At 47.1% G+C, this 23,331-nt stretch overlaps 1 protein-coding gene across 1 annotated transcript in view; it reads right to left on the bottom strand.

Annotated features, from left to right (window-relative positions):
* SERINC5 (serine incorporator 5) overlaps positions 1-23,331 on the bottom strand; it is a 202,134-nt gene that overhangs the window by 40,305 nt on the left and 138,498 nt on the right. The window contains exon 5 of the mRNA XM_085632223.1: positions 5,247-5,340. Coding sequence (XP_085488349.1) covers positions 5,247-5,340 — 94 coding nt within the window. The remainder of the gene's footprint in view (positions 1-5,246; positions 5,341-23,331) is intronic.

Here is a 23,331-nt window from a genome sequence, read left to right as displayed (position 1 = left end):
GATGTTTTTGAGCACCTTCCAGATCTTGAAGAGGATGAAGCTGATAATCTTAATGAATTTGAAATCGCTCTAAAGAAGTTGGATAAACATTATCTTCCAAGACTCAGCACTATCTTAGAACGATATCATTTTGGGAGACGTGTTCAACAATCAGAGGAATCTGTCGAAAGTTACATTACAGCTTTGCGCAAACTGGGAGCTACTTGCAAGTTTGAAAGTTCATTAGAGGAACGGATTCGTGACCAGTTTATGCTTGATTGTAATGTGGAAAAGACAAAAGATGAACTTTGGCAAAAAGGTTGATCCGAATCTTGATGAAGTCATCAAGTTAGCTAAGAGAATTGAACAGTCTGTGGCATGTGTGGGGGTTATTAAAAAGAAAGAAAATGATCATTCTCAAGAAAAAGGCCTAGAAAAAGGTCAAGAAAAAGTTCAGTCTATTGACAAAGGCTTTCAAAAACAGTCCTCTTCAAAATCTTCTTTGAAAAATTTTGACTCAAGTACGAAGAATCGCCCTACTAATTATTTTGCATCCAATTCCAGATGGAAAGACGATAACAGAGTCAAATGTTTTCGATGCGATCTTTATGGTCATCTTGCTAATGACAAATCTTGTCCTGCCCTTTCGTCCAAATGCCACAATTGTGGGAAAATTGGTCATGTGTCCAAAGCTTGTAGGTCCAAGAAACCCAAGTCCAGCAAACGGGTTAAAGAAATCTTCTTTGATGAAGTTGACTCTGAAAATGAATATGAGGGTCTGCATTGTGGGGAAATTATCTCCACAGGTGTTGTCAACAAGTGTAAAGGTCCTGTAGATTGTGTCCTGGTGAAGGATTGTAATATTAGAATGTTGTTTGATTTGGGTGCTAAAATTTCCCTTATACCGAAGGATTTCTTCGACTTAAAGTTACAAGGTAAACTGGAAGTGCATAAGCCTGATATCAAACCTTTGGAGTATGGAGGGCAACCTATAAAACTCTTTGGTTACTTTCTTGGTTGTATAGAATATAAACAGAGATTAACAGCTGGGAAAATATACATATCATGTAGGGGTGACAGCATCATCAGCTGGTTTCACCAGGCCGACCTAGGGGTTTCCTTAGTACCTGGGGGAGATCCGTGTATCGTCCTTAGAGATTTAACAAGTTCAGATGCGGATGTCTCCAAAACCATTAGGAGCGTAGGACTTCATGATAAACAGGTTGCTTGCTCGGATGATTTCAAAATGAATTTACAATCTGAATTCTGTGAAGTCTTCAATGAGAGCCTGGGTTGCCTTTCAAATTATGTTCACAAAATAGTTTTAAAGCCTGATTCAAGTCCCATTTCCTGCAATGTAAGGAATGTTCCCCTTGCCATGGGAGATTCTATGCGTCTCGAGCTAGAGAAATTAAAACGGGACGGTATCATTGTAGAGACTGAAGCTTGTCAGTGGTTGGCTCCGGTTTTTCTTGCACGCAAAGCCTCAGGTGAGGTGCGTCTTTGTGTGGACTTGCGTGCACTTAACCGCGCTGTGGTTGCGGACAAGTATCCACTTCCTAACATTGCTGAGATGCTCACGCAATTGGAGGACTCTTGTGTTTTCTCAACCCTTGATTTGCGTGCTGCTTACCATCAGGTAAGAATTGATCCGGAATCCATGGATCTAACAGCCTTTGTCACCCCGTTTGGGACTTTCAAGTTCACTCTTCTTCCATTTGGGCTTGTTTCTGCTGCCTCTGTCTTTCAGAGGGTCATGGAAGATGTGTTGAGGGGCATAAAGGGGGTAAAAATGTATCAAGACGACGTGCTGATCCATGGCTCTTCACAGGCTGAGCATGATTCGAGACTTGGGTGTGTTCTCGAACGGTTTAGCAAGAGAGGCTTGACGCTTCGCAAGAGTAAATGTAGATTTAATCTTAGGGAAACAGAATACCTTGGGCACAAATTGACTTCTGATGGTGTTAAACCCAAGGAAAGCTTAGTCAAGACTATTGACAACTTACCAGTTCCTCAGTCACGTGAAGAACTCGTAACTTTTTTAGGCATGGCTGAATATTATAATAAATTTGTGCCACATTTTGCTACTCGCACCCATGCTCTTAGATCTCTTTTAAAAAAGGGTATGAAATTTGTTTGGACATCTCAATGTCAGATGGAATTTGTAGAGGTCAAAGAAGCTCTCAAATCAGCTACTTCCTTACAGAGCTTCGACACTTCCTTAGACTCAATCTTAATCACAGATGCAGGCTCTAAAGGTTTGGGGGCGGTTCTCAAACAATTCAAAGGTGGGAAGGAAGAAACCATTATGTTTTTGTCTAGGGCACTTGTTGGACCAGAGTTACAATATTCTGTTATTGAGAAGGAAGCACTTTGTATCTACTGGGCCATCAAAAAACTAAAGAAATTTCTGTGGGGTTCTTCTTTTTTTGTTCATTCTGATCATAAACCCCTAAAGGATTTGTTTGGCAAGAAAGATCTTAATGCAGTTTCTTCTAGAATGTGTAAGTGGATCATTGCCTTACAAGATTTTGACTTTCTTGTCAAGTAAATCACTGGTGTTGACAACAAAGTTGCTGACTGTTTATCACGTTTGGTGCCCGAATGTCATGATGTATGTGACTCTGAAGATTTCTGGGAGCTTGACACATTCAAAGTGTCCAAGATTGTTGATGGAGTAGTCTCTGAGATGGAATGGCAAAATTCTTTAAAGAATGACAAAGTATTACTTGAGGTTTGCCAGTTTGTGTCTGATGGGTGGACAGGCATTAGATCATTATCCGAGGGTGCAAAGAAATTTTGGAATGTGAGACATGAACTCTCTCTTCACAAAGATCTGTTATGGCGAGGCTCTCGTTTAGTTCCACCTAGTTCTTTGCAAGAGAAGATTGTTCGTCTTGCACACAATGGTCACCAGGATATTTCAAAAACAAAAGAGCGAGTTCGGGTGCACTTCTGGTGGCCGGGGGTTGATATTGTTGTAGAACGGCTAGTTAGGGATTGTTCAGAATGTAAGTTGTCGGACAAAGTTTGCAAGACGAGGACCCAACCTATGATTATTCGCGATCCTCCCTCTAGGTGTTGGCAAGATGTTGCTTTAGACCTCCTGGGACCAATTCATTCCAGCTCTGGTCAATTTTTTGTTTTAGTCCTTGTTGATATGTATTCCAGATGGTCCGAGGTCAAAGTCACTCAGAGTTCTGAAACCAGAGATGTTGTAAGGTTCTTAGAGGAGGTATTTTGCAGAGAAGGCCTCCCTGAAACTTTGTTAAGTGACAATGGAGTGCAACGTGTCTCAAAGGAGATGGAAGACTTTCTGGGCAAGAGGGGTATTGTTCATAGAAAATGCTCTCTCTATCATCCTGAATGTAACGGGATGGTTGAAAGATTCAACCGTGTGTTGAAGGAAGATATACAGTCTGCTAAAGAACTAGGGCGTGACTGGAGAAATGCTATTCAAGAAAACGTTTTAGCATATTGTTTAACTCCTCATTCCACAACTGAAAAGGTTCCTTTTGAGTTGTTTAGAGGGCGTACTCCTAACACTCAATTATTTCAATCTTGGATGAGAGGTTATGGATCTGATGTGTGTATTTCTGAAGATCCTCAGTGGAGGATTCGTCAAGACTCCAAGTCTAGGAAGATAAAGGCTAATTTTGATGTTAGACATGCTGTTGCTCGTACATTAGTTAATGTTGGGGACTGTGTACGGGTTAGGTCTCCACAAAAGAGTGGAGGTAGTAGGTTCTCCATTCCACATAAGGTTGTTAAATTATTTAAGAATGCCGTGAGACTTGATGATGGGCGTATTTGGAACCTTAATAGAATTGCTCCTGTACGTTATGTTGCTCCTGCTGAGTCTCCTATTCACCAGTCTCACCCAGTTCAGCATGCATCTCCTCTGCTTAGGAGTTCTCGCATTTGTTCTATTCCTTTAAAGTTCCAGGATTATATCTGTGACTAGTTTTTTGTTATGTGCGGGGGGAGGTGTGCGGTAATCCGGTATTCAATGTTCTTGATGTTGTTCTTAATTTATATATTTGTTCCTTTCATTGGTGTGGGAACTAGAATGTAGAATGGTGTAGAGTTAGAGTGTTCCGTAAGCGACAGTTGAGATGAACCTGCTGTGGCTGGGACGCTTTGATGGATGTTCTTAAAATAAAGAAGACTTCATCTACTCTACGTTTCACCCTGTTTATTACACAGTGGTAAGGAGAAGTCCAAAAACAACCCGTGTAAGCAAGTCATGTTTTTCGTAATTATGTCTACGTCTAGCAAAATAGTCTGCAGGGAAACACAAGCATTGGCATAGCCAATAGGTCTCGCCTTTGGGACCTTATAAGTGGTTAGTCATGCAGCACATTATCCTGTGTGCTGTGCCGCCATGGATTAAAGCATTGCACGCACATTCCCCTTTTGGTAAACATGGATTCCTAGAACCCAGAGGGTATTTCTTGTCTCTGCAGGGGTCAAAGTGACCGCACTGGTGAACAAAAAAGTTTCATATTTCTTGACAGATACCATCATGTCATAGTTTCAAATAAAAACACACCAGGGCTCATAATACATACAGGAAGCAATGGCCCAGTTAGGGCCATAGCTCTCCTTTATACAGGTGCGACGGACACACACAGGGACAGTGCTCACTATTCTGATGAATGCGCTGCCCTCACGGTAGCCGCAAACCTGAACTGCCCTGGGGGCAGCACATTCAGTAAAATATGGAGCAGCTGCTTCAAAGCCACTCTCTCTCTATGTGTAGGCGGGTTGCCGCCAGCACTTTTAAGAGGAATAAGATGTCCCCACACCCCCCACAGATGTGTGCAGTGAGTGACTGCACAGCCTGCAGAGGAATGTCTGGGGTTTATGAGACCCTCTTTCCCCCTACAGAGGGCTACCCTTAGGTGGTGTTCTCTGCCAGTGTGCCTCCTAAGGGCACGTTTGACTGTGCCCACATCTACAATACTGCGTGGGCGCAGAGGCAAAGTGATTCTCTCATTTGCTGGTGCCATATCCCTATGCAAATAAGGAAACGCCCTCCCATGATAATGCTGGTGCTACACAAGCTACACTATGCACCAGTGCTATCAGTATTGCAGAAGGGGCCACACAAGCATTTGCATCCCCTTAAGTAATACCATAGTGCCCCTTGTCACACAAAGCTGGGGCACACACCTTTGGCGCCCAGGGGCACTATGTATAATACGGCCCCAGATATCACACATATTAATTCCATTCAGCGTAAAATAATGTGGCAATGAACTCACCAATTTTTATTCCACTTGTGTGCAAACTCCACTAGCAGCATGAGCTGAATGAATAAGAACAAGAATCCACCAGCCGCGCCCACATATCGCCATGCTGCATAAAAGAAAAAAGCCAGTTTTGAGATCATGCATTAGGTAACATTTTGATTTTACTAGACAAAGTGGTGGAATTCACAGTAGTATTTCAAGATTAAATAAACTAATTGCATTTCTGTAGTTAGCAATGCCACCGAGTTGGTGATACTTAAAACCTGCACAAGAAGGTGGCACTGTAGCATCTATCCTATGACTTGCCATCATCCCAGCTTTCAGGACTAGTGGATACCATTTTACAATCCAAGAGTGGAACAGATGATACAACAATAGCTCCCATAAATAGATGACCCACAACTGTCCATTGCCCAGCATCTTTAGTCACACTCTGGCCATACTTCATTAGCAACTATATAAGACTCACTTCAAATAGACGCATCTCACCCTCCCTGTGCTTCGTACCATCGTATGGACTAGAGGGGAAAAGCAAAGGCTGGCGGTATTGCAATGTCAGCATGAAGTTGAATGAAATGGAGTTTCACTCCAGGCATTTCCAGGGACTACTAGGAGTGGTTCATCACCAAACCACCAGTAACCCCTTTCACACCTCTTCCCTTTACTGTGTGTTGGCCGCACTTCCCGCAAAAAGCACAGCATAACACGTGGCCTGTGATTTGCTCCATAAGAACTGGATTTTATAGCTGGATCGCTAGTAATGAATGCCTGCAATAATACCAGTAAACTCGAAGTCTAGTCAGAGCAAGTTTCAAATAATATAAGCATGCATTGTGCCAATGTTTTTAAAGAAGTCATTTTTTCCTGACAAATACATGCTCTGCTTTTGGCTACAACAGACATTACTCGTGTTTATTTCTGTTCAGTGCAATAGTGTATGGACTCCTCACATTTGAAAGTGCTGGGTTGAATCTCATCAAACTAACAGGCTTATCAGAAGGGGGGGCTAGCTTTATCTTGTAGGGGAGGGCTGAGGGGTGGTCTAGGTGTCATTTGTGTGTGCTCCCAGGAAGCCGTGTACAACTACTTCCCATTGTGCCACAATAGGTTACTTGCGAAGCCACCGGGAGTCCTCAGTTCGCAGCCCCGCTCCCTCCGCCCTAGCCCACACTAGAAGAGACTGTCTCCAGGCCAGCAGGGCTGGTGAATAAGGCCTCTTCCATCTCCTTGGGATCAGGTGTTTAGCCTTCAGCATGCCCAGATCTAGGAAGCGGGAGGTGACTTTCCGCTTTTTACCTCTAGGGTAGAAATGGAGTATGCATTCCTCCCACGTACATGCAAGGATGCGGCCAGTGCATGTCACCAATGCGTCACTGACCTGCTCCCAGTAAGTGCTCAGCGATGGGCAGGCACAAAGGATATGGAGGAGGTCAGTGTCTAGCAGTTGACACCTGGGGCACTCGGATCCGTTCGCTTGTAAATTGTGTTAATTTTTGCGGGGGTGAGGTATGCTCTCTGGATCATGTAATGTTGTACGAGTTTGAAGCGCGCATTGCATGGAACATAGGTAGGGCTGTGTACTACCTCAGTCCATTCCCTGTCTTTGAAAGGACGACCTCTATCCGTTTCCCACCGCTGCCTAAGTGGTGCAAGGGACAGCCCCGTGTTGTGTCGTTACGAGTCAGCAAGCCATTTAGTAAGGTGCCTGCCCCGCCCCATGATATGCAGGTACTGGATGGTCAGGTATGTAGGTATTTCTGTGGACATGTTCCCCCCCCCATTTGTCCCTAAGGCTCGCCAGGAGGGAGCGATGCAGGAAAAAGTGGCCAGGTAGCAGGTCATTCACTTCTGCGAGCACTTCATTCAGCAGGAGCGCACCATCTTGGTAAAGATCCCCCAACGTCTGAACCCTTGCCTCCAGCCATGTTGATAGCTCTGCAGTAGACGCAACACCTTCTCCCCGCAGGTGCCACACAGTGGCAGTGCCGGTGCATAAGACGACACCGTGCGTGTAATGTATAGACTTCTGTGAAATAATTTGTGTGCGACTTTTACGAATAGCTACCCAGGCATTCTGTGCTTAGCTCAAGGGTGGAACAAACGAAGAATGCATTACTGCGACCTAGGTGGGTCAACGGCAGCAGTGTTTAGTTGTGTCCCGCTAGCCATCTTGCCACCCATTGTAGCTGTGAAGTCAGGTAGTAGTGCCCCCGTGTTGGGGACTGCCTGTCCTCCACTGTCTGTTGGGAGGTAAAGTTTGGCTAGGGCTACTCTGCATCTGGAGTTACTTCAAATAAACTCTCATGTGCCACTCTATCGACTGGAATTGGGAGAGTGGGAGGTAGAGGAGCAATTTAGTGAAATAATATAGCAGCCTGGGAAGCGCTATCATTTTCAGCAAGGCTATCCTACCCATCACCGAAGGAGGAAGTGTACGCCCGACAGTCATCTGTGATCTCAGCGCTCTGATCGCCCTTCCCAGATTGCCCTCCAGAAGGTCCTCTTGGAGGGGACAGATTCTGATACCCAAGTAGCGAAAGGTGTTGGGCTGCCACCTGATCCTATCCACGCTGTGGGCAGGTTCTGGTTCCGGGTGTCCATGCACAAAGGGGCAGAGACAATTAAAACAATAAATACAAATAAACGTACATACCCGGGTACCGTGCTGTCTTGGCTCTTGCCCGGTCCTGTTTTTTCCTGAACAGGAAGCAGGAAGCAGGCAGCCTCCCTCCCCTCCCCAAAGCCAATCACAATGCTGCAATGGCAGTGTTGGGATTGGTTGGGAGGCCGCCCCAACAGGCGTCTATGGGGAGGCCTTTTTTCTCCATGTAGGCGGCATGCAGCCTACATAGAGAAAATGCAGAGTGCGCATGACTGGTTTGGTCGGCCTTGGGGACGACCTAACAGTCAGCACACTCAGAGTGGGCAAACCACTCCTCCCCTGGACTCCAGCAGACCCACCCAGCCACCCGCCCCAAACCAGGCATACCCTTCTGCTTTCTCGCAGTGCAAGAAGCAGAAACATAAAATGGTAGTTTTACCATTTTATGTTTCTGCTTCTTGCACTGCGAGAAAGCAGTGGGGCGACGCTCCTCTGCCCTAATGGAGGAGCAGACCCTGCTCTGAAGAAGCGCCTATGGTTCAGTGAAGTGTTACAAGATGGGACAAACCCATTCTGGTTGTGATGAACTAGGTCTGGCACCAGTGGATCCAGTCTTTTGGCCAGTAATTTGGCTAAATGTTATAGTTCATATTTAGTAAGGCCAGTGGGCGGTATGATGCAGGGTCAACCGGATCTTTGTCGGGTTTGAGTAGGGAGACTAACGGTGCTTGCCGGAGAGAGGCAGTGAGTAACCTGGTTTTAAGTGCCTCTGCATATAGTGCATGTAGTTGAGGAGTGACCGCGGGCACATAGGTTTGTTTAATACTCTAACAGGAGGCCATCTGTGCCCGGGGTCTTACATGTAGTCAGTGATCTAATGGCCTCTCTTAGTTTGTCTAGTGAGATGGGCACTTCTAGATCCGCCAATTGCGCTCAATCCAAAGTGGGAAGCCTTATTTGAGAGAAGAAGGCATCAAGTTGCCCACCCTCAGAGACGGTTTTGGATGTGTACAAGGTTCGGTAGTAGCTGGTCAATTCCGCATGCGTTTCCGTTTGAGTCTACAGAAAGCAACCAGCTCCACTTCAGAGTGTGTGGATGGGGTGCGTTACCTGCTCCTGCCGTATGAACCACGGCAAAAGATGGCTTGCTCGGTCCGAATTTGCATGCGTGCAGGCTGCATGCGCTGAGTAATGGACACATCTGAGGCGCTCCCGTAAGTCCGCTAGCTCCCCACGCTTCACCTCTAGTTTTGGTGTGCTGGCTGGACATGCCACCAGCTACGCCTCCAGTTGCATCAAGTCCTGTTCTATCTTTCCTATGGCTGACTAGAGATGCTTGCGTATGTTCCAATTAATTCTCATGCATTAGCCCCCGACAGTCACATTGAACGCCTCCCATTCAATTATCTTATTTCCTGCTGTCCCCTCATTCAGTTAGAAGTATTCAGCCATGGCAGACACCACTGCCTCTCGGAATGGCACATATTCCAGGGCAGAGGTTGTAGACGCCCCAGGATATGGCCTGCTGCGGCCGCTCCTGTTGCACACGTAAGCAATGTGACTTATGGTAAGTGGGTTCGGCCTAGATACTCTATATGGTCAACCTTGGGGTGTAATATCTGAGATTCTACGATGCAGACGTGCAATCCGTTAGGGGCTGAGGAGTGGGAATACACTCTTGCGTCTGGATTCCTCCAAGGACCATTGATTCAGCCATTCCCCCAGTACTCGAGCATTGGACGTAGAGTGCGTGCTTGACAGGTAGAAGGGAGGGGGGAGCGGTCCAGTGTTGTGTCAATGACCACGTTAAAGTCGCTTCCCAGCAGCAATGGGATTCCATTCCATTCCCCTAGTATTGGCAAAAGGGAGCAGAGAAAGGACACCTGCTCTGAGTTAGGAGCGTATATCGCTCCAAGCACTAGCTGCAAGCCATTGAGTTTAGCTTTCATCAGCACGTATCTCCTATTGGGGTCTATCTTCGCCTCCTCCGCGACAAAGGGGGGCCCAACCCATACCCAAATCAGAGTCCTTCTAGCATAAGACGAGTACCCCATGGCGAATACCTGTCCATGCCAACGGCGTTGCAGCCCGTCTATCTCCGGGGAAGTCAGGTCGGTCTCCTGTAGGAGTGCAATATGTGAGGACCTCCGCTTAAGGTAGGCGTATATTGAATAACGATGGGCAGGGGTGTGCATGCCCCTCACGTTCCATGTTAATATGTTTGTGTGGGCGATCACAGCTGTATTGCTTTATGTTGGATGCGTCTCTGTGTCACCTGTAGGGGGGATGGGACAGCGCCACTCAAGGCGTGAATTGGGAAAGCACCCAACCAGGTAGAACATGTAAAACATTAACATAGCAGATATGTAGCAGGGATCCACCCAAACTAATATGCCAATGTCTGGCAACATATTCAAACCCTTGATTGTAATAGGGGATGCATGCGCCATTTACAGTACAGTGAGTCAGGCCCTGTGTTCCCTGCGCCCTTGTACCTGTGTGCTGGATGCATTCAGTGAGTCAGAGCCAGTGCGGCCATCAATTGCAACCTGCTAGTTCAACGGTTGTGTATCCGTCAGACCCATGCCTGCCCGAATGTCGCTCGTCAACTCCTGCAGTGTTGTGTTGTGTGGGCTATCAATGGCTCGGGAGAAGAATTTGGCTGGGCCGCGCCTCAATCAGATAATGTCATCTGCTGTTTGCGAGGTCACATCTGGCAGCTTCGGTGTCTCTGTCCCCAATGTGGGCCCAGTCGAGGAGTCTTCGTCGCTAGTCGTCCTGGCAGATTTGTTTTCTGGCTCCATGGTTCGAGTTTTTTCTTAGCGGGCGAATGAAGTCTATAGTGCATTCCTCCGCTCTGAAATCCTCGCCCCTAGATTAGGCACAGCTACGGGTGGGCGCGTTCGTCGCCTCCGCTCATTTCAGCGACCAACAGCGTTGCCAGGCTTTCTCTCAGTGACTACAGGGCGGTACCCCGCCGTCGCGTGGCCCACAGTTTCCATCCAGTCCCAGGCATCTTCCGGATTGTCAAAGAAGTGGGTCATTGTGTTGTCCACCACGCGCAGGCGTACCAGGAAGAGCAGCGAATATCGTATGTTCAGTTCACAAAGTCTGCGTTTGACAGGTAGAAAGGCGTGTCTATTCTTCTGTACAGCTAGTGTGTAGTCAGGGAACAGCATAATTGCGGAGCTGTTCACCCTGATCTCTTTTAGGCGGCGGGCTTCAGAGGATGCTGTCATGATCTCTGTAGTTAAGGAGCCTAAAAAGGAAAGGCCTGAGGCAAGCACCCGGCGGGGTTCTCCTTAATGGGACTAGGTGCGCCCATTCAACTGCAAATTGCGTGGATAGTTCCGCCAAAGACATCCTTCCCTTATCCAGGCTTCTGTGAGTGCCACTGCGTCACGGCACTCCACACCCTCCAGGAACCAGACCACTCGGATGTTATTCCACTGTGCATCCTCTGCATCTTCTACACGGTCCTCCAGAGCGGCTACCCGGCCCAGCAGTGCTTGTAATAACGTGGAGTTTTCTTGGGTGACTGGCTGCAGTTCTTCCAGCTGTTGCTCGGTGTTACACGGCTTGTCCTCGAATTTGTGCTGGTCAGCCCTCAGCAGGTTAAAATCCATGGTGATCCTATCTATTTTGTTCTCAAGGGAGGTCCTCCTGCTTTCAAGCACCACACCACTGCTCTTCACCACCGACAGAACGCGGTCTAACTTCTCGTTCAGCGCTGTGCCAGTGCCTGTCGCCGCCGAATGCGTGTCTCCTGTTCCACCACGTCTGAAGCCGAGCACAAGCATCCTATCACTATTTGTTGGGCGGTGGGCATTTGCTTGTCTGCACCCCGCCCACCCACCTGTTAAAAGTGATTCAGGCGTTCCCCGGGTGGCTGGCTATATGTCACGTCTGAGCTAGATCAGTATGTACAGACTGAGTATGGACTGGCTCATGAGGGTCACGTTCTGGGCCCCTGTGCCGCATGGCTCTTGAGTGTGCCTCCTGTTCCGCTCTTCCACAGGGACTACTGGTAATGGTAGCATGGTCTCACTGGTGAGAATGTTGTGCAGCAAGCGGCAGGCACGCGGCGCAAAGGCGAAGGAGCAACAAGTCACTGGAAGGGCGGCCCAGCCAAATGGTGTCCAACCGACTCCCTCTCCCACACAGCCATAAGAGGCTGGCACTCTCTTCTACTCAGACCCCCCACTGCCAGGTGCCTTGGCTGTGTCTTTAGGAGGCCTGGAGCCGGCCCACACAGGAACTACAGGTCAGCCTTGTACCACTTTGCCGTAGCCAGGTAGGGTTCACTGCTAATGGCTGTGCAACACTGTCCCAAGTGTTCAGGCCCTACCCTTACCCAACACCAACTGCCCGTCTGGCCAGTACAATTGTTATGCTACCACATTCTTTTGTTGTCTCTTGCTGTCCATACAGCTGCGCTTGGTCTCTCAGCCCTCCTCAGCTAGGTCCGGGCCCACACATGGGACAGTGCTAAGCAACCCCCTAAGGAGAAGGGGTGTCCTCGACCCTGTAGAATGTGGGGCAATGCAAGTTCTCATGCCTCAGTCTGGTACAGTAAACACAGCACCTTAGCAGCACATTTAATGGTGTTTAGTAGAAATGGCAAAACAAGCGTCACAAAATCATCTGCTATCTCAACGTGGTCCATGGGTTTTCTGCATGCATTTTCAACCATCAACACTGCCTAAGCTAGTTAACACTTCGTGTCACAATGTCTTCTGCACACTGTTCCCTATACACTATAGAATGCAAAAAATTCCAGAGTTAACATGAAGCGCCTCAAAAGCTGTATAGGGAAAATAGATCAGCATGGACAATTCAATGGCTTACAGGAACACAACTTCAGATTAACTTGGGGACTTTTGAAGCCCCCAGTGGAGTAGCTTATGGCATTACAGAAATATGGTCAAGGCTCCTCATTTTAATTTCACAGCTATTTCAGAACTTGTGTAAAAAAAAAAATATATATATATGTATATATATATATTATGGCTGACTGCATAACTGCCATGTCTTATATGAGGTCAAAGTTGACGTGTGTGGGGCAATTCTGGATGACACGAAGGGAATAAAATAGAATAGGTGAGAACCCCAATCAAGCAGAACCACACAGATCTTAACACAGAGTTTATGGAATATATTCTCAGCTGAGAAAACAGGCCCATTTTCATAGTGAGAGGAGAACTCAAAGGATGGCTACAACATAAGATGGGTACAACCCAAAGATACTTTATTAACTTAGGACACTTGGATGCAAGAGGAAGACTGGTATCTCAAGGCTGTTCTCCAATGCCGCTGAAGAGCTACTGGCAGGTGAACAAACAACTCGTAGTACTTCCATGGGTAATGGTAAATATAATGTCATACAAATTCATAGAGTGCACTATCACCTGAGAGAGTATCCTGGTGCTGAGCTTAAACAAACATAGTGGGCCTACTCAAAAAGCCACGGTCTTCTGCATCTTGCAGATTTCAAGAAGTGAGTAGGTCGTTCTCTGCTTAGGAGTAATGTAGGAGAAGGCTCACCTGCTGGCTTCGGTTTTCCGTATGCGTGGGATGTGTGCAAGTAGGAGTCTGGACGAGCAGAGGTGTCTGGAAGGTTTGTGAAAGCAGATGCAAATGTTGAGGTATGCTGGCCCAGTGTTATGAAGTGACTTGAAAGTGTGGTTGCTGAGTTTGAATGGTGGTGTGATGCAAATGTGGCACTGGAGATTGAGTGATTCTGGCTGCCAAGTTCTAAATACACAATTTAGGAAAACATCTTGAATTTTTTTTAATCCAATAAATGCCTGAAAATCAGGGACATGAATCCTCTCATCCAATCATTCATTCTTGCTAGACAGTTCTTCCCATAGTTCCATCCTAGGATTGCACCATTCTTAGTCGTCTGGACTATTGTAACGCCTTGTTGCTTGCGTCCCCGGCTTATCTGATCCGGAGGCTTCAACGCATCCAGGCAGCTGCCGCAAAACTAGCCCTTCAAAGACCGCGCTACTCATCCAGCACCAAGGCTCTGGCTGAGCTTCACTGGCTGCCTGTGCAACAGAGGATTATGTTTAAATCCCTGTGTGTAGCCTTTAAAGCTCTTCATGGCCTTGGCCCTATACCACTGCAAAGTCGTTTTGGCTGGTATGTCCCCTCGCGCACTTTGCGCTCTTCTTCAGCTAGGCAGGCCTTGATTCCCAAGACAAAGAGAGCTACTTTGGGAGGCAGAGCTTTTAGCTCCACGGCTGCTAGACTCTGGAATGGTCTTCCCTCGGAGCTACGACAGGTTCAGGATCTGACTCTTTTCCGTGGACGGCTCAAGACCTGGCTTTTCCCCAGAGTCTAACTTTCTCCTTGCTCCCCCCATTCTGTTCCTTCCCTTCATTATGTCTATAGCGCCAGGATGCCCGTAGGGTTACAGTGCGCTCTATAAATAATTATACATACATACATAAAGGATCTTGACCCAGAGAGGTGTTATTGGCCGTCTGCTGTAATTTTGATCTCATGTCCGCATGAAGCGCAAGACACTTGCATTTGGGCCATTGGCTCACATTGTGGTGCCATTTATTAATTTTGGTAAGGGGTGGGGTGAGCGGTGGTAACAGACTCCTTCAAATTCCTGGCAATGCACCTTTCAGTAAGCACGAAAGATAGATCTATAAATTTACTTCCTGTTTTTGTAGGTCTTGGATATTCACCTAATATGCAGGCCTTAGGGGAATGCAAGCCTTCCTAGTTAAGCAGACACTCCAACCATCACTTCACTTCTCTCCAAAATGTCTTAACTACTACATATACCCACACCATGTGAAGAAGATGGGAAAAAGATGTACATCCAGGACAGTTTCATCTTCAAGCAGTCTTTTCAAGCCCTTGGGAAAGACAGGCTTACAGGAGATATGGAACAAGTAGCATTTATTCTCAGATATGCAAAGCTGAACCAAGGCAACCTTCCCTACTTTTCCTTTTGAGGTGATTGGATTTGATATCGAATGGTCTCCAACCGCAGCACCATCAAAAAGGCTCATTCTAATGTCCTCAGACAGGAAGGAGCAGTCACTTGATTCATAGCTGTAAATTATGCTACCGGGAAATTACAGAATAGGAAGACCGCCCTCAAGTGCATTGGCTTTAAAACTAGCTTTCCTTTTGTCATCAGCTGCATCTCCCCTGGACACAGACATCCACGGGGGTAATTCACGCTGCCGAGCAGTCATGGTCTCCCTTTATTTTTAAGTTTTAGAGAAACGTTTCCGGTCCTACTCGCCCCGAAAACATCACCCGCATCCCGCCTACATTACGTATCTATACGGCGAGAATTGGAGAAGAAAGAAAAAGAAAGCGAGATGCGTGGGTGCGATAATTTGAGAGGTTTTAAAAAAATCTGTAATGTATATGGAGATTCGACACGCTATCACCACAGCCCTGCAGAAAGGCACAACCCCCCCAGAATCTTTGCCATTAGGAGATAGTTTGCTGGACGGCTACCTTCCCCAAAAAACGATCTCCCTTACCTATAAAAAAAACCATACCCCTGACCCACTAGGGCACTTACGTGAGTGCTGGGAGAGAAATGGCTTAGAGTTTGATGACTAGGAGTGAAGTGAGGCGGTTGCCTCACCTAGAGAGGTGGCAATCTCGGCACGTCTGCGATTGGTTCAACTTAAGATACTCCACAGAACATGTATCACAGGGCCACAACTAGTCCATATGGGGAGGAGTGAAGAGGGTGATTGCAGACGCCATTGTGGGCACGCGGGTAACTTCAACCACATAATATGGGAGTGTGATCAGATACAAAGGTATTGGCGAGCAATACATAAGGAAATGGAGAAGGTGCTACATAAAACCATTCGTCCGGATGTTAAACGATGTCTTCTAAACATGTGGGGTCCCACTGATTTAACCAGTATGGAGAGGCTCTGGGCTACATTGGGGGTAATGGTGGGCAAACGAGATCTAGCCAGGCAGTGGGAAGCTGCTGCTCCACCTACCATGGACTCCTGGGATAAGAGCCTCGACTGGTGTATGTTCAGGGAAAAGACTGTATATGTAGCACGAGGATGCCCCAGAAAGTGGTACGCAGTGTGGGCTACGTGGAATGACTAAAGGGGAGGAATCTGTGTAGCACCTCTGCATTCCTCGGATGAGGAATTACTATCCCCTTGACGCAACTCAAAAGATAATTTTTCATCATTTGAACCATGTAGTTTATTTTACTGCAGTCACCATTGTGCTGTCTCATTAGGACTGTGCAATTGCCGATGGTTTGTTATTTTTCTGTATAAAACAATAAAAAGATGTAAAAAAAAAAAAAAAAATCTGTAATGATCCTAATAATTACATATAAACAGATTTAATATTTAGCGATAAATCATAAGAATCTAGTATAAATCCACACGTGTGGCTAGTTTATGGTTTGAAAGTTGATTATTGGAATAGAAAAATATATAATCCGATAGAAGTTGTTTTCGTGTAATACGCTTTTCGTTTGTTAATATACAGGTTTGGCTGAGTGAGTTAAGTAATTGTCCTTAATTTCCCAGCACTGGCTCTAAATAAACGTTGCCCCAATCCCTGATGGCTGCGTTGTGAATGCCTACTTGAGAAGGGCGTGTTTCGCTGTTATCGTAGCAACAAAAAGACTAGAGCGGCGACAGCCGAATGACAGCAAATAATGCAGCCATTTTCCAACTGAAACAGCAAGTCTTTAGCAGTTTTATATCGCACGACCTCAACCTGAAGATATTGGAGCACTTAACATGAGCACCAGTTACATTACACAAGGACACATTCATTTTTTTGTAAGACAACCTATAGAGGCTTGCGCTCATTACAACAAACTTATTTACTTTTCTTGACTAAAATACGCTGTAAAACACGAAATAGGTTTAGTCTTTCATTACATCTTGGTTGAGAGTGCTGTAATTTGATGTGCTGGACTTTTGGAAAATAAGTTTTTCTTCTGCTGGACCTCGCGTCCGCGTAGTGCCCTACTTTATGCTCATGTGAGTGCCTCCCTAGGGCGCGTCAGAGGGAAGCGCCGACTACGGAGAGCGCCAAGGGACATGCCCGAACTGACGGTCACCTCTCTCCGGTAAGTTCAGCCCAATGACCCCCAAGGCAATGGTTAATTTCAAATAGCAGCAGGAGCAGCAATACCATTTAAAAACATTAAAATCGTATCCCTTTTGTTTTAGAAGAATCCCCCGTAAAACACCGTTGCTTTTTAATATCTACCTTCAGCCATTGGTAGAAGCACTGGCTAAACTGGACTGTCAGGTGTTTAATTACACTGATGACACCCAGTTAATTGTGTGCATTGATAACTCTGCCCAGGCGCAGCTAAATGTACAGAATATCCTCCCTTTCACCATGAACTGGATGACCCACAATTCGCTCAGGGTAAATCCAGACAAGACAGAGGTGCGGGCCCTTGGCACAGGGGCTAACCCATGGTCCAGCCTTTTCTGCCCACAAGAGCTTGGCACTACTCCGATACCGGTGCCAGTTGTGAAGAGCCTGGGCATCAGGTTAGATATCAAGCTAACAATGAACAATCAGGTAGCGGTAGTTGTGGGGAGTTGCGCGAATCTGCTGAGACAACTTAGGAAATTGGTTCCCCTGCTGTCATTTTCCACCATGCTTACCATTGTGTCCGCATTAATTCACGTCTGGATTATGGCAACGCAGTTTACATTGGGCTCCCCGAGAAACTCCTGGGGAAACTCCAGGTGACCCTAAATGATGCGGAAAGATTGATTTTTAAGCTGCCAAGAAACCCTGCTACAACAACGACATTGGCTCCCGATTAAGCAGAGGGTCAGGTTTAAGGGCCTGTGTATTGCACACAAAGCTCAGTGCGGCTATATAAAAGATCGACTGAAGCCGTACATTCCGATTCGGTGTCTCCGCTCATCCGGGAGAAATCTGCTGACTTGTCCACGCTTTAATAGAACTACGCTGGAAGCGCAGTCTTTCTCTGTAGTAATTCCCCAGCTCTGGAATAAGCTACCGGAGAGTTTACGTGGAGAATCTAAGCTACTTCCTTTTAGGCGGAAGATGAAGACCATCCTATTTATTGAGGCATTTGGATAAGCTTCCCCACCTTTGTCTGATCAGCTGGCAGTAGGGGGCGTTTGGATTCTGGGTCAATGTGTCAGCACTTAGAGACCGTTGGTGATTTGGCGCTTTATAAATATATATTAACATAACATAACAATGCCAGCTGATCATCCAATCAAACTCAATCTTCTAGGGGACATGCAAATAATGTGTAGGTAACTAAATTGGGTATATTTAAACCTCACATTCTTGGGGCTTTGTTTCAGAAGAATGCCTTCTCACATTCTTCCTTGGTTTTGTCGCTCCCAGGCAGATGACCAAGCATTCTCTGTGATGATTAAACAATTTTTATTGTTTCTTTTTTCAATTATAGACATTAACAGTTCTAGCAGGATGAGAACAAAAATGGGTGGCATTCTTATTTAGACATTAGCAATTGTAACAGGATATAGACAAAAACAGGTAGCAAACTTCAGGTACATTTAAATTTCAAGAGAAACCAAGATTCATTACCTGCGCAAATAATAGGATAGGAGTGAATTGCACAGGCTCAATGATGCAAAATGTCAGAATCCTTTACCTACGTGTTGCTGTGTATTGTCCCCCTAAGTATCCTGAAAGGATGAGGGCGACCCAATGAATAATGCGGATGGGTTGCAGAACTTGGAAAAAGAAGCCTGGGGGAACAAGAGATAATGGTATATTGCTGCCAAATGGAATTTGGGGGGGTTCGCAGAGCGGGTTCGAACTCTGGCGTATTGTGATTGAGAGGCAGGGTAGCGGGGGACCAGAGGCCTTAAATTTGACATTGTGAGGGAGAGAGCTCCTCTTCAGCCAGTTCCTTGTACTGTATAAACATTGTCCCAGGCCTTGGCTATAGTGCACTAGCACATAAGACTGGCCTCCTCCCAATGCAGTGCTGAGCTTTTTGCCTCTCCCAATGTAAGCAATGCCTTATGCAATTGGGAGAGAGCCGGGGGGGTGTTGGGCCTTCCAGTGCATGGTTAGTAGACTCTTGCCAACAGGAAGGTGAAGCTGGCACAGCGCACCCGTACCCTATGATTTTTTTGTCTGTTGAAAATACCTAATGTGGTAGCCTCCCATGAATTTAATGTGGTGAATTGTGTGACCCTAATCAATGAAGCGTGCCAAAAACTTGAAATGCTGGGACAGTACCAGGGCCCGTGCTGAAGGTCAGCAACCTGGGTGAAACATCTAGGACAAGTTAAACTGGCTGTGGGGAATATCGGATTTAGTCGAGAGGGTGTAAAATAAGCCCTGCGATGGATCATATATTGGAGGGTTTTAAAATGAGCAATCCTCGAAACAGTCTTGGGGCAATCCAGGGCTCTAGACCACTCAGTATTGTGCAGAGGTCTTGCCAAGTCCTCCTCCCAGAGGCATCGAAAGTGAACCAGAGAGATGTCATTGTGTTCCCTAATATCTTTGAACAGCCAAATGATGAAATATCAACCTCCCCCTAAGAGGTATAGAGTATGCATCACCGCATGGCCAGGCGGTTCTTCATCTAGTTAACCCCGCCCCCCCTTTCTAATGATCCGAGTGCCACCAGCAATTGTCCCTATGTTTTTAACAGTCCCGGGGGAATATTATAATCCTGACAAATTTGCTCGAATGTAAGGAATGGGGCATCTTGGAAGAGGTCTCCCACCATTTTTAAGGAATGTGCATGCCATTCCAACAGCTGCTCATTCATTAGGGACCTAAGGATCCCGATAAGTCCTGAAAGGGTATTTTGGGTCGATTTTACTTATGAGCTGGGAAACCCTAGTTAGGCATTTTCTGGAGATCCACCTGTTTAGGGGCCACCAGCGATGCATCTTGATATGGGGGTGTAGGAGCGGACATACTATATAGGAGGGAAGTGGACCATCTGCTGTGCTCGTCTCAAAGAGGTTGGTTCTGTCAACCATTGCGAAACCCATTAGAGCTACGCTGCTAGGTAATACGTTTTGAAGGATGGCGCCCAGGCCTACCCTGACCTATCGGCAACAAAAGTTTTGAAGAGCTACACGTCGCCTCCCATCATGACAATTGAACCAAATCACTGAAAAAACAATGTTGGGGAAACACTGGAACATTTACAAAATAATATAGGAGAAGGATGATAATTTTAAAAAGTACTTTCCTACCTGTGAGTGCAAGGGAGAGCTGCTGCCAAAAACGGATTTGGGATCCAAGGGTTATGAAGACACATTTCAGATTTCCTTCAAACAGATCTTTTTGAGAGTGGTATTGACAAAACCCTAGATAATGGACTGCAGCTGTCCTTCAGACTAGTGGAGTGTTGCCCATTCAGATTACCTATGGGTGGGCATTGCTGCAAAATAGAAAGGCGCATCATTTTCCCCAGTTCACTCAGAGGCCAGCTGCATCCTCAAAGTCCTGGATAGTAGACAATATTAGGAACATGTCTTCTGAAGCATCTTGGATATATAACAAGTCATCCGCATAGAGCGATATATCGGGTGCTTCCGTCTACAGAGATCCCTCACTGCTGGCCCTCCAAGCGATAGCGATGAGCCAGAGGCTCCATGGCAATTGGGAATAGGATAGGGTAGAGATGGAAGCCCTGACACGAGCCACAACCCATTGGAAAGGGGGGTGAAATCAAGCTGTCAATGAGCACCCTAAATAACAGATTTGTATACAACAGCTTTGTGCAGGACAGAAGCCACTCGCACAGGAATGCTGCCCGTTGTACCTTGAAGAGGTATTCCCAAGATAAAGAATCAAAAGCCTTCTCGAGGTCCAATATCAGGCATGCTGCCTGTGGGTATCGCAGCGAGGCCTGATCCATCACATGGAAATGTCCTCTAATATTATTAGATGTGTTGTGTTCTGGTACAAATCCATTTTGGTTGGGGTGATGCCACATCGACCAGGCACAGACTGCTTCCTAAACTTGAGCAATGGCCCAGAGTTGGGCTGAAATCTGCTCCTCTTCCCCCCCCCCCCCCCCCCCATCCCATCCCCGATGCGGACTATCTGCCCGCTCAACGAGCCGGACGCGGTGGGAGGTGTGCGGGACCTGCAGGGTGCGGTGGAGCTGCATAGGGCCCAACAAGACCTGGACTCAGCCGCACACTCATCCCCCAGTGGCCCATTGCTGTGTAGCGAGCCCGAGAAGAAACTGCTGCATCTCTGCTGCATGTCTGTGAGACCAGGGTCCTGGCACACTGAGGCAGGCTCTAACCCGACAGCTTGAATACCTGCGAGAGGAGGACTTGAGACACAGCCGCTGCCGGTCTTTGGGGGGTTACATACTGAGGCACACCAAGGCAGGCTCTAACCAGAGAGCTTGAATACCTGCAAGAGGGAGACTTGGGACACGGCCGCTCTTTGCCGGATTTGGGAATGACCTGCTGCACAGCTGCTTGTGCTCTGGCTAACACCCCAACACAACCATGGGGAAATACAACAGCAAGCAGCCGAATATATTTGAGAATTAGATGCACAGGCTGGGCTGGCAAACCACTGGCGCTGGTGGAGGAGCAGAGTACACAGGCCACAGATCCAAGTGTTGGTGAGGAGGACATCCGTTCCATTTTAATGGACGTCAAGACAAGTCTGCACTCAATAGATGCCAAAATCGACAATCTCACTGCCTGACTCAATCAGGTGCCTCAAAAGGTTGAGACGCATGAGAACAGAATAACGCAGCTAGAATCCAGAGTCTCAGACACCGAAGACGCGCTTGCCAGCGACCGCCAGAAGATGTTATAAATGAATAAAGTTCCGCGCCAAGAACGAAGATTTGGAATCGAGTCCTAGAAGGAACATCCGAATCACTGGCATCCTGGAGTCAAAGGTGATTTTAAAAAAATGGAGGACTACCTTGAATCCTTGCTGCGCGAACTGTTTTGACCAGTACTATCAGCAATGTTTATTGTCGAGAGAGCGCACTGCTCGCTGGGCCAGTGCCCCCCGCCTAGGGCCCCGGCACGGCCGATAATCACCCGCTTATTGAATTATCGCGATAGAGATGCGATTCTGCGCAGGGCCAGGGAAATTGGAGAGCTCGAAAAATAAAGGCAAAACAATGTCCTTTTACACAGACTTCACTTTGTCAGTCCAGGCCGCAAGAGAATTATAGCCCACCAAGTGTCTCCTTCAACAGCTGGAGATCAACTACGATCTCCTTTACCCGGTCAAAATCCACATCACCTGCGGATACAAACCAATTCTTCACTGACCCCAAGGCTGTGCTCACATACGTTCAACAGATCAGCAAGAAAGAAAGTGATCTGCTGTCACATCTGATCGACGGGAAAGAGGAAGATCCAGTGACAATGACTGAAGCCAAGACCCATGATGCAAACACAGCGTTGTAATAAAATGTGAATAGAGAAGTAGCAGACAAGCTATACTGCACTGGCCCTGGGCTACCCGGGGGTTGGGGGGGGGGGGGGGGGGAGGGGGGGGTTTGTGGGCAACAGCCATATGACATTACCGTTCTTGTCTTATCCACCTAATTCACTGTATCACTCGGCCACCCTGACGCTAGGTTGGTGCGACCATGCCCTCACGGGATAATTCCCCGGCCATTGGCATTGCTTCAAGTTGGGGTCTTCTAATGGGGGTGGGTCAATGTCTCAACCTGTTTGGGGGTTGGAGTGGGGGAAAGGTGGGAGGGGGGGTCAGTTCTGTACTCGACGAAATGCTCAACTTAAAGCAGTGCAGCATTTGGGAGAAGGGAGGGACATATGTTGGGGTACACTTCATAACTGCTTGTTGTGTTTAGTTCAAATTGTTGCCCTGGACTCGTGCATGCAAGATGCCAAACTCCCCATTTTCAGGCAGACGATAAACGTGGACTTTCCGGATTTACAGTACAGCACACCAACAGGACTGCTCCTTCCCCGTTAGCATGATGAATGTGATGTGCTTAACCTGGAACATACGGGGCCTAAATGACCATCGCAAATCGAGACTAGTGCATGCATACTTAGCCCGAAACTGGGTGTACGTGTGTTTTCTCCAAGAGACACACCTGGTCCCTGCAGATAGCGCCGGTCTTCGGGCCAGATGGTGTGGAGCACAGTACTCCTTAGTCTACTCAAATTATGCTTGTGGCGTGTCCATTTTGCTAAAAAGGGGTCTCCCATGGCCCACACTACACTTGGTCATTGACCAGGCTGGGAGATATGTTATATTGGTGGGTACACTGTGTGCAAAAGCTGATTTTGGTTGCCGCCTATGGCCCAAATATAGACCAAGACATTTTTCTCAATATTTGGTGACAAGTCTTGGACTGCTCTCACCCGATAGTGTGGGGTGGAGACTTCAATGTGGCACTGCAGGGAACCCTAGACCGCGCCAGCGATAAGCTACAGCACCCGCGCTCAGCTGAATTCCTCAACACGCTCATCACCGATAATGCACTAACAGATCTATGGCACC

This window comes from Triturus cristatus, chromosome 2_1 (assembly GCF_964204655.1).
Source record: "Triturus cristatus chromosome 2_1, aTriCri1.1, whole genome shotgun sequence".
Lineage (NCBI taxonomy): Eukaryota > Metazoa > Chordata > Amphibia > Caudata > Salamandridae > Triturus > Triturus cristatus.
The sequence above is the reverse complement of the archived record's forward strand: the minus strand, read 5'-3'. Positions and strand labels throughout refer to the sequence as shown.